General features: G+C 47.1%; 1 protein-coding gene across 1 annotated transcript in view; it reads right to left on the bottom strand.

Annotated features, from left to right (window-relative positions):
• Positions 1-4,118: 4,118 nt before the first annotated feature.
• The window catches only part of SYT13 (synaptotagmin 13), a 52,128-nt gene continuing 39,626 nt past the window's right edge, over positions 4,119-16,620 (bottom strand). Inside the window, exons 4-6 of the mRNA XM_053562568.1 lie at positions 14,715-15,016; positions 9,565-9,694; positions 4,119-7,748 (exon numbers count right to left, since the gene is read on the bottom strand). Coding sequence (XP_053418543.1) covers positions 7,444-7,748; positions 9,565-9,694; positions 14,715-15,016 — 737 coding nt within the window. The 3' untranslated portion in view covers positions 4,119-7,443. The remainder of the gene's footprint in view (positions 7,749-9,564; positions 9,695-14,714; positions 15,017-16,620) is intronic.

Below are 16,620 nucleotides of genomic sequence, written 5' to 3'. Positions count from 1 at the left end.
CCTTCTTCCATTCTTCCAAGGTTCAAGGACAAGGTGAGTTCACCCCAGAAAGAAGACTTAGAAGGCTACCCCACTGCCTGAAGATCTGAAGGGCTGCCATAGGACAATTTCTAGAATGATCTTTTTAAAACACAGATCCAGTGGAGGCATCCTCTCTGCTCAACACACTCTAGTGGTGTTCCACTGCCCTTAGAATGCAATCTAAGCTCCTAATCATGACCCATCAGTCCTGAACTGTCTAGCCCTATCTACCTCCTGGCATGTCTTTTCCTACCCTGCATTGGGCACTAGCCAATCTGCCTTTTCTTTTTTATTATGGAGATAGAGTCTCACTATGTTACCCTGGGTAGAATGCCGTGGCATCACAGCTCACAGCAACCTCAAACTCTTTGGCTCAAGTGATTCTCTTGCCTCAGCCTCCTGAGTAGCTGAGACCACAGTTGCCTGCCACAGTGCCTGGCTATTTTTTTGTTTTAGCAGGTCTGGGCTGGGTTCGAACCCACCAGCCCTGGTGCATGTGGCCAGTGCCCTAGCCACTGAGCTACAGGCGCCACCTAGCCACACTGCCTTTAACTCATCAAGTTTTCTATCTTGGGATCCTCCAACACCCTGAGCTCTCTGCCCAGCATAGCTTTCACCAGGATAGTTGAGTTTTCTCTTCTTTTAGGTCTCAGCTAAAATGCCACCTTCTCAAAGGGCTATTTCCCGACCACTCCATCTACAAGATATCTTCCTTCACATGCTTATCACAGTCTGCGACTAATTTCTGTGTGCATGTGTGTGTGTGGAGGGTGTCATTTTATGTCTGTCTTCCCCACTCCAGACTATAATGTCCACAAAGGAAAAGTCACAGAGTGGGCCCTTAATCAATGTGTACTGAAGAGATCGATGAATTTAAGCAGGTCCTGATGGAAGGACAATTCCAGCAATGCTGCATTGATCCCCACTGAAGTCCTGAGTTCTTCCTTGTTGCCAATCTCTGGCTCAGTTTCCTCACTTGATCAAAATGACCCTGCACCTGACCTCCGGCTGCCTCTGGTCTTGACCCAGGCCTACTCCACAAAGCCATAGGTTGTTCCCATGGTGCTTACATGAGTTCCCTTCTACTTCAACTTGCTCTTGCCCCATGGACAATGTCCTAACCAATCCAGTCAGGTGTCTCCTAATTGGGCCTATGGAACTTTTCCTGCTCCTCTCAGCTTGGTGATTCTTGGGGTCCATGGTTCCAGGTAGCATTTTGAAACCATTGACAATGCATCTCAGTGACCTTTCAATAAAGACTCTTGGACACTGGCTATACCCTAGAGTCTGGAACTCAAGGTTAGACAGTACCAGATTCAAATCCTCCTATGCCTCTTACAAGCCGTGACACCTTGGATAAGTCTAGTCTTCAGTGATTTCAGTACCATCATTATAGTGACCTCTTAGATCAGGATGAAATGCAGCACTAGGATGTCCTTGACCTTTACACCATCTTCAGCTGGTGTAAATGCCTGTCTAAATGGGGATCATTGTTCCCTTTTGGAGAGATCCTCAGGGCACCATCTTCTGCTTCGAATAGCTCATCTCGCCTGGCCTTTACAGCCAGAAGTCTTGCAGAAATTGTTTGTTTTGGTTGGAAAAACAGGTTTCTCCTTGCTTGTCCCTGGGTTTCTGAAGTAGGATTTCTGCCATCATTCACTTGCCCACAGGCTGTCCTGAAACACCAAGAAAGAGTGCTGGGAAATTGGGATGAGAAACTGTGCCCTAGCATGAGCTGCACTGACAGTAGACCAAACATGACTGGGGAGGATCCCCACAGGGCCCTGATCACACAGTGGCCACCACTAGACTAGTTTCCATGGCAATGTCTGGCTTCCAGAGACAGAGGCACTACCTAAAAAGTAGTCTGGCTTCCTGCCTCCCCCCACCCCATGGGCACCTCCTTCTCTGGCTCAGGGAAGCTGCTAAGGTCCCTGCAGAGGACCATCTGTGCTGGCTCACCTGAAAGAGACAGAGAAGGAGAGTGCAGGGGCAGTTCTAAATTCATCCACAGCCACACCCCATGGTTTTCTCCCTGCCAGGCATCTGTCCCAGGAGGGAGACAGAACAGATGCCAGAGTTCAAAATGCTTCCAACGGGCTCTAAAAAGAGAAACCCTTGGATGGAAAATTACCACCAGCCCCTTTAGCAGTTAAGCAAATGAGAAGGGGCTGACCCAGAGCCTCAGGTGCCATTGCACATTGTCTACAGGAGTAGGTGGCTGTCAGGAGGGACAGTCAGGAGATGCCAGGGGGCATCACCAGCTGTGTCGCAGAGAGGCCAGGTGCACATGTATATGAGTTTAATTTGTATTATCCACACGAGATAGAAGGCTGAAGGTAAGCACATAAAACGGACTGTGCCAGTCTCGATCACAGAACTGCAGACTGTTAAAGCCGCCTTCATGATCATTCAGTCTGAATTCACTTTATAGATGTGGAAACTGAGGCCCAGAGGCAAAAGTGACTTGTGCAGGGCCTTGAAGGTGACCAGTGACAAAGCCAAGCTGGGTTGCAGATCCCCAGCTCCTAATGAATTGATTTTACTCGCAGGAGCAGAGTTTGTTATTTGAAGCACTTCAATGGAAAGCCCTAGTATAGAGTAAAAAATGAACTTTTCTTCTCTCTTCCATTTCTCTTTAATATAGATCTAAACTCTTTTTTTTATTTCAAAATATTACGGGGGCACTAAAGCTCTTGGTTACATGGATTGCTTTTGTAAGCCATGCTCGAGTCATGGCTACAGATGTGCCCACCATCCTCATGGTGTTCACTGTAGGATTTTTTCTCCTCTCCTCCCTGCTACTTGATTTCCACTGAGTTTTACTTCCCTCGGGGCACATGTGCGTTCATTGGTCAGTTCCAATGTAGTAGTAGTGAGTATATGTGGCTCTAGACTCTTAAATGTTAGTTTGGGGCCCAGGTAGGCAACATTCATAGCTACCAGTGAAACAGAGTCTGCATAAAATTTGGCTATATGAGACAAAGCCACTGTTCCTATTTTATTATGAAAATTAAAATCCTGGTTGCCATGAAAATATATGCATGTATGTAAGGAATTACATGCAGACTTAAATGAAGACATCTCATAGCTTTCTTTATGGATCATTTATTCTATTAGGAAGCTTTGGTTTTAATTCTGTGTGTCCTGACGTCCTACTGACGTTGAAATTCAGAACCTGACCCCTGCTCCATGCCAGGGCCTTTTCCTCTAGAGGCCAGGGCTGCAGCAGCCACCAGGAAGTCCTGGGTGACAGGACTCTATCGGAAGTTCAGGAGTATCACTGGCTGCTGCATTGACACTTCCACGGATGGGAGTGTTTCTGTTGGGGATGTTAATGACAGAAGAGTCCCTAATTTCCATCTTTTTTTTCTTTTCTTATGAAGTCAAAGTCCTGAGAAGCCATACCCAACCCTTTCTTCCCTAACTGTATGAAATCTCCTTGATTCAGTAATTGAGCACAGCCACCAAGGTCCACGTGTGTGATTATGAGTGCACACACATACACAGTGTCACACAGGGTACTGGATGACCTAGCAACTGCACTTGCTCCTAGTGTACATCTTTAAAAACTTTTACAAGTGCCCAAGGAGACAATGCTCCTAGCAGCATTGCCTGTGACAGCAAGGATAAAGAACAAAAGGAAGGGAGGGAAGAAGAGAGAGAGGGAGGACGGGAGGGAGGAAAGAAGGAAGGGAGGAAAACATGTTCATCAACAGGAGAAGGGGATGACGGTCTTGCTATATGATAGACTATTACACCTCAGTGACAAATAAATGAATCCTAGCTATACATGTCCGCGTGGATGAAAAGTTTAATGTTGAGCAAAAAACAAATTTAAGTTTATAAACACACAAAAATATGCTATGGTGCTCAGCATTTACATATACATGTAGTCAAAATATTGTCATTTGGGATGATAAATCTCAAATTCAGGATTATGTTCTCCTGAGTAAAGGGCACTGATGGGACTTTAACTGGAGTTGTCAAGCTTTATTAAAATTGACAGTGGTTCATGAGGGTTTATCAGATGATTGTTTTTTGCATTTTATATTCTAAAATATCAAAAAGAAAAAAGAAAACACCAGGTAGCTGACCCCATTGGAAATGATTTATTTACCACTGCAAGGTTTTTGCTCCGAAGTGTGACACCAGACATATGACTACAACATCTCATGCGTCTTTTTGTGCTTCGTTTCGTGACTGCAAAACACACACTTAAGCATTGGACATCAGGAAACACAGAAGGCAGAAACAGATCACAAGGACTGTTGGTTTAGGCAACAATGCCTTTCCCCCAGGACTCCTTTCCATCCAAGAGGAATGGACCCGGAAGAACTGCTCTCCAAGGTTGCTCTCTCTGCCCAGCTTTGTTTGGGGTGACTTATCAGTCAACCCACACAGAAAATCATAAGTCAAAATGGACAGACACGTGCAAGGTCTTGATTAATAAGCACTCAACAAATAGATATTGATTTGATGTAAGAAATGGAGTCCCAGGTTAGGGAGGGCTCCTAATTCACTATCCCCATACACAGATCTCATGAAAGAACCTGACCACCTTTGGGGCAACAACCCAGTCTGAAATCGTCTCTCACTTTATTTTCACCTCTGCTTCACACCCCTCTTAGAAAATTTTCTCTGGCATTGTACAAGGTGTTTTTTCAAAAACAATTGGATGTGTTCACATAGACTCAATTACTCTAATTCAATAGTAAATTGCAAATGTACCAGGTAAGCTGAAGCAGAGATTACTAAAGTATTTTGACTCGGCAGTCTGACATCTCTGGGTAATTTAAAATTCACTAAGATGGAATTTTGGTGGAAAAGCACAGCACTTCCATTCTCTTCTTTTGTTAATTACACTTACACAAGGAGCTATGAATTGTCATTAGGCAAATAGTAATACTCAATGTTATGAATTTCTAGGCTAACTGCTGAGATGTCTGATGCCTGTACCATTGAGAACTCAGATAGGATTCTATTTGTTATGCCATTTGCAATGTCTTTTTTCTGTATATACCTTTATTCCCCATCCATCCTTAAATCATTCAACAAGTACTTATGAAGCATCCATGAGTTAGCTTTATCCTAGGGACTGAAACACAACAGACAAGCCCCTTCAAAACACATCTCATTTCTGCACATCCCCGCCAAGCTAGGTGACCAGCTCCACCTACGATGTTCTGTAATGGAATATGGCTCCTGTCAGGGGCAACCTTTAATCTGGATTCTGGAAGATTGAATCTTTAAGATCCCACAAGATGGATGCTTCATGGGGGAATGATACTCTAGGATCAGGCGTCCTGCCCAGCCCACCTCAAATTCCTTTGACAGGACTATAAGGCTGGTGCATAGATTTATAAGGAAATATAACCTATGTTTCCTTATTTTTAGTCTAGAATCCAAACTTTTCTAGATTGGAGGAACAGATGTTGCCAGAAAGAGAATGCCGGTCAGCTTTCAGCTTATGTAAGGAACGTTTTGTTCTCTTTTAGCCATGCTAACCAAAAAGAAGAGAGCAGTATGGTAAGGGGATCACAAAAAATATGTTACAGGAAACCACTAACAAATGCTTTTCCTAAAAACACTTGGCAGGGGCCAAACAACCTTAATGATCAAGGTTTCTAATTGTCTTTCCCATTAAAGAGGGACTAGGCATTTTTTCTGTTTCTTCAGAGGATGGGTAGAAGTTACTTCTAATGCTTATCAATTTTTGTATAGAAAGGAAAAATAATGACCGAAAATTCTAAGGCCCCTGCTCTTATTCTCAAGAAGCGGCCAAGGATGAATTGACTTGTTGAAGGAATTAAGCCCTTACCCACCTCACCTAGAAATTCTAGCTTAGATCGGGAACTAGAGTGTCATCTGAAGGCTTAGAGTTTGGATGTTAGTATTAGAGGATCCCAAATGCAGAATCCATCATTCTGGGAATGCTTGAGATGGTTCTGGTGCTTTCTGGACATTCTCAGCTGCCAACTTAAAGTAAAAATAGTAACCTAGCTTCAAGATGATTTGTTTGGTGGCCTCAGAGTTTGTTTTTAGGCAAGGAGTGCTGACAGCTTTGGACACTACTTTATTCATCACACCATTCACAGGGTTCCCTGCCGTTAGTCCCATTTTACAGATGCAAACTGGAATTCTGAAGGGCAAGGACGACAACAAAATCCAGGAATCCTGGTTCATGGGTGAGTAATAGATCCACTCAACAAACCTCATAATTTAGATTTAATTAACGATGTGGGCATCTACTTGGAATCACAAGGTAGGAATTCGAAATCTAGCTGCTGGTTATTTACCAAATAAAGTTATAGCTCCTGGAAATTGAGGGAGGAAGGAGGCACATTTGCAAAAGATCTTATTTCCTTTTTAAAGTTACCTTCTATCGCCATCTCCATATAGCCAGATGTAACCAAATAACTTAATAACTAAATTCCTTCCAAAGTGACTGGCATGCTGAGAAGGGATGGGTCTATCTCAGAGGGTCACTTTGGTGACGCTGGTAGATGTGACAATTCGCATTCAGGATCTAGTGACTAACAAAGGATTCCACCTATACTTTGTCAGGGAAGGTCTCCCCAAGAATGGTATAAACTGATTATAAAATAAAACAAATTTCTTCAATAAAAAGCACAAATTCAATCTAAGAACAGGATCTAAAAAGCACAAATACAAAGAATTAAAATAAATAAAAAACGGAGGCCCCAGATGGTTGAGGTGCCCAAGCACTGATAATGGCTGCCCCATGGTGCTGGGACCCTCATCAAGGACTATGGTTGAAAACCTGTCTAGGACATTGTTGAAGGAATTTCTCCAAGTGCAGCATGGTGCCCTCTACTTCAGATCCCGCCCCCCCATCCCAGGGCTTGTTAGAAATGAAGGCTCCTGAGCTTCAACCAGGAATACTGACTTGGAACTGTCCAGGTGGGGCCAAGGACCTGCTGGTGACTGTACTAGGTGACCACCTCACATGGGGAACTTTACTTAATGCTGCCCAAAGTTTCATCCCACCTGGACAATCTCCAATTCTAGGAGTTGATCCAGGATAACTTTTATTTCCTTCAGCATTTTTGAAAAGCTTATTTTTAAAAAGCAAAATTCTTCTTTGCATCCATTATTCCCCAAATATAACTGGCCTAACCCTACCTGTAAAATGGGCACATGAGTTGCATTTGGTAAATGTCTCTCTCAATAGCAGGTGAGTAAATTGCATCCCTCAGTGTGACCCGAATGTCCTACATCCACACATTGCCTGGCCTTGCTTATTTCTTAGAAACAGAAGTGTTATGAGAGGAAGGGGTCCTGCCCTTTGCAAACACGTCTGTCTCTGTCTTCTGGGTGGCAGAATGGAGGACAGGGCAAAAAGAGTAGGTTGAAAGGACAGCCAGAACTGCCCAGGAAGGGAGGCGGCCATGCGGCTGGCTACATGTGCAGCTGATGCCACATGGCGATCTGCCGGCGTGGGTTTTTGAGCATCTCCTCCCAGTGGCTGCGCTCAGAGCCAGAAGTGTGCAGCCCCAGGCTGCAGCGGCCAAGTGCACAGCTCTGCCCCATCTCGTCCTGGCTCAGCACCTCCAGCTCCACACTGGATGCCTGCAGCAGGTCATCAGGCAGCTCGAACATGATCATCTCATTCCACACAGGGTTGATCTTGTGCTTGGCCCGTTTTGTCTGCTTCTTCTTCAGCTTCTGAGCCTGGTGCTTCAAGGTCACCTTGACAGAGACATCTGAGGAAAGAAAAAGGGGGGAAAGAAAGAGAGAAGGCCTACGAGTGAGCTTCTGGGGACTGGAGGGCCAGATCGAGGCTTCCTCCTGGGGCTGGAAAATCAGTGTCTCTAGCTCAAGATTCAAACAGAGGATCACTCCCTGCTTACCCATGAAGCTGTTAATTCATCCCACAACTATTAAGTACTGATCCTACGGCAGGAACTATTCTAGACATAGGGATACAGCAAAAATTCCTGCCCCTGTAGAACTTACGCTAAAGTGTGGGAAACAGATGATCCCACGATAGATAAAGCTAGGCCTTGGGTGACCCACAACTGGGACATGCTGGAGTGCCAACAGGGAACCACACTTTGCCAGGAGCCTTTCTACATGATTTCTTATCCTCACCCATCAAGCCAGATCCAGGAGTCCTATGACTGGAATCTGAACTCAGACCAGAAAACCTAAGCCAGCTCAAATCTTCATCCCCTCAATTCTTGGTCCAAGCATTTTTGTCTATTCTGAAAGTAGTAGGTCCCCTGCTGGTTGAGTTTTTCTCTTCTGTTCTCTTGTAGCTTTTACTTGAGGACCCTGACATAGTGGGCAGGAGGGGTGAAGGCAGACTCCCTGTTCCTCGCCCCCCCTTCCCTGGGGCACTTCACTAGTGGAACTATCTCCCAGGAAATCTAAAACAAGTCACCAGATCTGAAAGTCATGTCACATCACACGGCTCAGACCGGATTACTTTTCCTTTAGTTAAGGTTCCTAAAGCTAATGTGAGAATAATTGTTACTTTATATTTATTGCTATAGTTATCACCCTGGGGTGGTTAGTTTGTTATCTCAGCAGAGATATTTGAGAGACAAAGTGTTGTACTGTAATTTAAAAAAAAAAAAAGAGTAAGAGGCAGAGAATTGCCTAGAGTGGATAAGGAAACACCATAGAACTCTGACTTTTGGCTCAGAAATCTGCCAGCCAGACCAACTCTTCTGATTTCATTAGCCCCAAACCTTTTGCTCAAAGATTCCTAATGCAGTGGCAATTCTTTATTTGTACCCCGCTATAAATAGAGATTTATTTATATCCTGCTATGAGCACTTGCCTGCTAGGTATCATCTGGCTGGCCGAGGCTGCTTTCCTGTTCTGATAGGAAAGCCTGTTTGGTCCCCGAGACTTGGGACTTGTGCTGGGGCATCCAGAAGGAAAAGATGAGGCCTCCAGGCTGTTAAAGAGATGCTTATTTGGGTATATGGGGCACAGATGCCCTAAGCCTCAGCCTACATTCCCACATACCTTCTGCCATCACCCACATTCAGCTGGTACGGGGGTGGAAGTTGGCAAAAGCTGAGCAGAGAGAAGACTGTGCTGAGTGTGGGTTGTGCAGTGGTGGCTGAGACAGGAGAAGAACATGGGCTTCCTGACACCTGTCCCAGAGGTGGGTCCAGCCAGGTTTTCCCAGCAGCCCGGGAACAACAATCCATACTTTCAGTCTGACTCTTGGCTTCCTGGTCTGACTGGCTTGCCATGGTTAAGGCCAATGGCTCTCACAGTGGACCTCCAAGGTAGGGAATCCCAGATGGCTCATATCTGGGTCCTGGCGATTGGGATTGGCCCAGAAGTGAATGCATATGAACTAACAGAAGCAAGTGTGTCCTTCAAAATTGGTTTGTGAGCGTAGAGTGGAAGATACAGCTGATGATGATTCCACAAATGTGCTCATGTGAGACCTCTCTGCTCATCCATTCCATTTACTCCCAGGTGCCACGTCCTTCTGCACACATTGACAGTGGCCAGAGGGGGTGGGGCCCTGGCTCTCTCCTCTCACACCTCACTCACCCTTTCCCAGGAGCTCCTTGGACTGGCTAGAATGGAGGTTCTTGGCTTTAATCAGCACCACCAGGAGGCGGTTGGCAGCTGGGAGGTAGCTGATGGACAGAAGGACCTCTCCAGTTCCTGCAGACGGCTCCTGAAACAGAAGAGGCAGGGCAGGAGGGGAGTACCTCTGGGGGGGGGGGCTTCTGAGTCATCAACTAATGCTGAGGTTGGGGTCTCGCTGGACTTATACCTAATGGGCATCCTAGAAACCACTTCCCTGTCAAAGCTGAATTCTCCCCCCTTGCAGAAGGGAGTAGGAACAGGGGCTTGAAGAATGCACGTGTTTCACGGGCGGCACCTGTGGCTCAAAGGAGTAGGGCACCGGCCCCATATGCCGGAGGTGGTGGGTTCAAACCCAGCTCCGGCCAAAAACTACAAAAAATAAATAAATAAAATTAATTAATTAATTTTAAAAAAAGAATGCACATGTTTCAAAAGGAGTTAGGTTTTCCCACAAAATGTGATTTTTCACGTATTATTTATTCAAACCCAACATATAAAACAGAATAAAGAGATGCCACTCAGGATGTGTCGGGGACAGAAGGCGAGGAGTCCTTGTCACCCTTCACCCACCCATCCCCCAACTCCTGGGGAAACTCTGAAGCTCTAGGGCAGGCGTCCTCAAACTGAGGCCTGTGGGCTACATGAAGTGGTGTGAATTGTATTTGTTCCCGTTTTGTTTTTTACTTCAAAATAAGATATGTGCAGTGTGCATAGGAATTTGTTCATAGTTTTTTTTTTTTAAACTATAGTCCGGCCCTCCAACGGTCTGAGGGACAGTGAATTGGCCCCCTGTTTAAAAAGTTTGAGGACGCCTGCTCTAGGGCTTCAGAGAAGACAGTCTGAGAATCACTGTACTACCCAGTAGGGTCTAGGGGCAGCAGGGAGTTGCCATTCCTTTCTTTGTTGGAAAAAGATAATTCCTTCTAGCCCCTGAAGGCTGAAAGAGTCAATAAAGTGAAATAAGAAGGCTGAGCAGAAGCTTGTTTCCTCAATGGAATGCCCCACAGCAAAACACTGGGGCACATGATGGTAGGTGAGGTGCCAGAGGGGACTGGCAGCAGCCACCCCAGGAGACACTGATACCTCTGTCGAGCGTCCAAACACATCTGTCTCCTCAACTTTAGGGTATCTCCTAGGAAATTCCTGCCAAGTTTCGTTTGCAATTTCAACAAATCCATTACAGAACAAAAATAACCCAAAGACGCCTCCTAGGAGGTGGGCGTTTGGTTATAGTCCAAACTCTGGAGAGACCTTGTAAGAAAAGGAGGGAGGGTGTAGGCAGGTCAGCTGAAGGCAGTAAGTCTCCTCTTTGGAGCAGAAAGCAGATGCCCTTCCTTGAAAATCCTGAGGAGGGGAGGTGCCTATGGTTCAGTGGTAGGGCGCCAGCCCCATATGCTGAGGGTGGTGGTTTCAAACCCAGCCCTGGCCAAAACTGCAACAACAATAAAAAACTAACACCGTTTAATAAAAAAAAAAAAAAAGAAAGAAAATCCTGAGGAGGAGGCAGGCTGTGTGGCCTACAAGGATGGGTGGGGAGTTAGGAGAGGGGATAGAGAAGCTTGTTCTCAAGGTGCCCCGACTCTCAGACCTGTGCTCCTTCCTTCCAGCTTTGTTCCCTGCTGTGCAATGGTGGTAATTCAGGTCTCACTGGTACCAGGCTGGGCACTGGGCAATGGCCACCAACAGCTCCCTAGGCTCCCCCCTTCTTGTCACCCTTCCTGTCATACAGGGTGATATAGATTCACCTCCTCCCTGGACTGGGAGCCCAGGAAGGCAGGAATCAGTTTTCCTTTGCTTATTGTGGCCTCCTATGGATTCTTTCATTCAGCAAGCATAAATAAAGCACCTACTATGTTCCAGATAAACTGCAATTAAAACAGTGAACAAAACACAGTTGGCCTGCAGGGAGCTCAGGAAAGATAGACGGGATGTGAGTCAATATATGAGAGTGAGCGGTGTCAATGCTCCAAAGAAGCACAGATGAGAAAATGCACGTAGTAAATTCTTAATAAAGGTTATAAATGATCGTTTTAATGACAACTGTCAAAACGACAAATTATTAATAACCCAGGACAAGGGTAGTACTAAAAGCATAGATTCTGGAGCCAAGCTAACTGGGCCTGAGTTTCAGTTCTACCATTGGAACTGTGCGACCTTGAGTAAGTCCCTTAAGTTTTCTGTGCTTCCATTTTCTCATGACCCAGAAGATTCAATGTGCCATATGACAAAATGATTTGGGAGCCTCAAGGAACCCTGGCGATGCTGAATCGTAGCAGCTAACATTTATTAAACACTTAGTGTGTGCTGGATACAATCACATTGTCTGTCCCATCAGACCGGAAGCTCCAGAGAAACATCTATTCACACGTATCCCCAGTACCTGGCACACGATGGGCACCTAATAAATATTTGGGGGGGAAGGTGAGACTTCCCATGTAATCTGGACAACAACCCCAACAGGGATTCTGACCCTTTCCCCATTTTAGGTATAAGAACCTCAGACTCAGAGATGGTGGGTGCATCACCGCTAGAGGTCATGTAGGCCGGAAGTAGGAAAACAGCCTTGGCCAGAGGTCTGGTCTGACAACGAAGTCCAAGTCCTGAGCTCATTGCTCTCTAGCTACCTCGGTGGACAGTCCCCCCCTAACTTTCTCATTTTGCAATGAAGAACTGAGGCTGAGGGGTGCGTGTTGGGCACTCAGCAGGGTGGCAGCGGAGTTGGGATAGAAACCAGCCTCCTGACTCAAGGGCACTTACGAGAGGGCCACATGTGGCCTGGATGTAGCCACAGGGAGACCAGGATTGAGCCCTCTGCTCCCCCCAGACCAGGTGAGAGGAGCCAGCACCTGTCAGCCCCTGAAGTGCTCTTCACCTGTGTGCAGGGTGAGGCCCCAGACGAGCCCAGCCAGCTGCACCACAGCCAAAGAATTTCAATGGCACCTGCCCCCTCAGCACTGCGGCTCAAAGTACCTTCCAACAAAAATCACTGCCTTTCCTTCTCCCTGGTTTTCCCTGCTCCACTCTTTCTCTCAGGCTGTTGGTGACTTATTCCAGGCTGTCCTTGGAGTGGGTCAGTCTGTGGATCTCTGGTGATGCACATGGCACTTCTGGCTGAAAGTCTTCCGTTAGAACTGGGGCACTGCTGCCACCTCTGTTAACCCATTCTGGCCTAACAGAAAAAACCTCTGGGCTGCAAGGGCCAGGGCTCCACTCACCTTATTCAAATCAGCCCACACCTTCTAGCTGGGGCAAAGGGTTTCCTGGTCTGGCCTCAGGGCTCTCTCCTGCACCACACACCCAGAGTGTCACCTCCTACTTCTGACTCCATGCCCCCCTCTAAAACTGCTCCCATTTGTGCATGTGAGCGCATATTTGCAGAGCAGTAACAGCTGCAGAGAATGATGATTATTAGGATGGATGAGTTGCAAGGGCAGGGCTTCATCTTAATCACGGTTGCCATGTCCCAAGTGCCTGGTACAGTGCCAGGCACATGGTAGAAACTGGGCAAGGTATTTGCAGAATGGATGAATGAATGCCGCTCTCCTAGGGAGAATAACAGAAGTGGGCTAGATGCCTACGGCGTCTGCCTGAACTGGTGGGATTGCAGCCCTTTTGGGGTGATACCAAAGCCTCAAAGCCCAGCAGCTTCTACATCTCCAGAGAAGGCTGGTTTACCAGATTAATAAGCCAAAGTGTCAATTCCTTCTCCCGTCCCAAATCACACACTAATTAGAGAGCAGGCTTTAGAACAGCTTAGTTCCATCTGAGAGTGGTTGTGATTTTTCTATCAATTTTTGGAGCTTGGGAAAGAGAGAAAACTGGGGCAAGAATCAATGGCAGCATAAAGAGGGGCAGGTGTGGAGTCCAAGTGCCCACTAGGGAAGAACCTGGTGGGCGTACCTCATACTTGCCAGGCGTGCGTGGCAGGTGCGGGGGAGATAGCCCAGCGTTTAGAGTCAGACTGATCTGGCCTTGAGGCCAAGCTCTGTAGCATCCTCGCTGGGTGGACCCCATGTAGGTTTCTAAACTACTGTAAGCTTGAGTTCCCTCATCTGGAAATAGAGCGGTTGTGTTATCTCCCTCACTTAGCTGCTTTGCCGGGTGGGAGAACTCAGAAGTCCTGACACAGGAACTGATATGGATAAGTGTTCAAAACCAGTGCCCTATTCATACTTTTTCACTCTAGACTAGGGCTGGCAAACTTTTTCTGAAAAGGGTCAGACAGCATGTATGTGGGGCTGTGTGATCTATGCGGCCTTTAGATGAGGCACTGCCCAGCTGGGTGAAAGCCTGGTCATCTAGAAGCTTCCCTCGAGGGACCACATGGCAGGCCCTTGGATAGCCTTTGACCCAGGGTCCTAAATAACTACACATCCTCCCGCAGCCCTGAGCTTCCCTGACCCCTCTGCTGTCCTGGCCTGTGGGGGACAAGGGTGTGCTCTCTGAGGTATGTGGCATCTCAGCAGACCCTTCCTTCCCTTCACAGCCTCCCAGCAGCAGAAAGGTGAGGAAATCACTCTGGGGCTGAGGGCTGCACAGATCACTGGGCTCTGGCTCTGTTCCCACCCAGGTCACTCCTTCAGAGCCCAGGGCAAACTGTGAACCAGACCTTCTAGAACTCTCCATCCCAGCACTTTGGTCAGGCCCCTCTTAGAAGTCTCAGGATTTAGCACCATCATTGTCATCATTGTCAGCCTTTTTCTGGGCTGACTTTCCCCTCTGGGCTGCACATTCTGTGAGTGGTGGGCTCACAGATGAACTTGGTGGAGCACAGCAGGAGCATACGAGCACAGTTGGATCTAAATGAGCACAATGCTGTCATAGGTCTACTGACAATGTGCACACAGCATGACACTTCCTCTGATGGCAGGGGGCGGTTTGGCATGGCCAGTTAGAAGCAAGACTAGGCGCAAACACCAGGAACCCCAAATCCTGGGTGACAGGTCTACTCCAGCCCCCTGACCTAGTCAAGACTCCAGCCGTCCTTTCATCACCCGAGCTGGGAAGGTCTATGAGGCTTGTTCCCAGAGCTGCTGGGAGCATGCCCAGTTTTGCTGTCCCATGCTCCACTAACAGGTTTTCCCTTGCTGGCTCAGAGGTCGCCCTACCTTAGCTGCAGTCTTCAGCTCACCCCACTGGGCAACCCCCAGAGGCACAGACATTCTATCCAGGCCCAGGTGGAGTTCCCCAACCACGCTGTGGCGAGAGAAGCGGTCACAGGTCCTCAGGGTCAGCGTCAGGGTGGCCTTGGGGAGCTCCTCCTCTGCCAGGGGGAGCACCAGGCCCTCCTCCCAGGTCGTGTGCAGCTGCCGTTTCTTTAGAGTGGTCTGGGCCTCCACAGAGCCAGTCCTGTTGGTCACACTGCCTTGGACATAGCAGTCACAGCCCCCGTCGTGGTCACTGGACAATGCTGCAGGCAAGGGGAAAGCAACACAGAATTGGGACTTCCCGAGGACAACGGGGAAGAGAAGCATGCCCTGCTTAGAGCTCTGGGATCCCACTTAATGGTCATGGTCTTGGGTGTCTGAAATACCCCAGGCTCAGCACCCTGGGCCCCGTGGAACTGCCTTTTGGTAAGACATTTAGAAATAGCAGATCTCTGAGGGGTCAAGGTCAGCACACACTGGTCTTCCTCAGAGAACAGAGGCAAGACATGCACTCGCCAGAACCCTTCCAAACTTGTGATTCTGAGATTTCCCCAAGGTGCTGGGCTTACTACGGATGATTTCGTTAGTACTGCTGCCGATCACGTGACGCATCTGTTCTGTGTTTTCATGGTCACTGCGCAGCATGTGTGTGGTAAACATGAATCACATGGCTGCTGCCTCAAGAATGTTCTTATTGAACCTTAAGTGGTTTTATTATTTTTTATTTTTATTTTTTTGGGTCACCCTGGGTATGACTGCTGTGGCATCATCATATTTCACAGCAACCTCAAACTCTTGGACTCAAGCAATCCCCTTGTCTCAGCCTCCCAAGCCGTGGGGACTGCAGGTGCCCACCACAATCCTAGCTAACTTTTCTATTTTTAGTATAGATGGGGTCTCACTCTTGCTCAGGCTGGTCTTGAACTCCTGAGCTCAAGTGATCCACCTGCCTCAATCTCCCAGAGTGCTAGGATTATAGGCACCAGCCATTGTGCCTGGCCCAAACCTTACTGGTTTTAATGCTTCATGATGAGGATTTGCCCAGAAATTTGCCAGTTCAATGACAATTTGGGAAGTGGTAGCTGACATTTCACAGTCAGAGAAGATGAAGATCTGAGGCCATGTGTCCTAACAGCAAGAACATTCCGGTGAGCTTCAAGGCACTGTTTAGCTTTAGCTCTGTCATCAGTTAGGAGGAAGATCGAGGCAGGTCTAGTCAGATGTGTCACTAGACCTTAGTTTCCTAATCTGTAAAATGGGACTATTGTGGGGACAAAATGCAATCAAGTACATAAAAGTGCTTAAACATCTTAAGACAATAAGGAAAACCACTTGAAAGACAAAATTGATTTTTCTGGACCCATTGCTAGCCCTGATGCCTTTGCAAAGTCTTAGCTTTGTTGGTTATGTGAACTACAAAGTTAATTGTCAAGGAAGGGAGAACAAGGACATCCTGCCCCCTTCGGAGGGACTGCCTCGTTCCTGAATTGCAAAAACTCTTCTAACCATTCAGAACATCCTGTCTAGCACAAAGCCTTGTCCAATGTCAAAGGCACCTATGTCAGAGACAGCTAACTGTTCACCAAAGTCTCATTTCCTCTTCTTCCTGGGCACCCGCTAGCCCACATTTTTCAGCTTGCTTTGCAGTTGAGTGTGGCCATGTGGCTGACTTATGGCCAATGGGATGGGAGCAGAAGTGATATGTCTGCCATGTCCAGAGAGTCTATTAAGAAATGGTTGTGCCCAAACATATGAAAAAATGCTCATCATCCCTAATCATCAGAGAAATGCAAATCAAAACCACCCTGAGATATCAAACCCCAGTGAGAAGAGCCCACATCACAAGATCCCAAAGCTGCAGATGTTG

The sequence above is a fragment of the Nycticebus coucang genome, chromosome 14 (genome assembly GCF_027406575.1).
Source record: "Nycticebus coucang isolate mNycCou1 chromosome 14, mNycCou1.pri, whole genome shotgun sequence".
Taxonomy (NCBI): Eukaryota; Metazoa; Chordata; class Mammalia; order Primates; family Lorisidae; genus Nycticebus; species Nycticebus coucang.
This window is presented reverse-complemented; position numbering and strand designations above follow the sequence as displayed.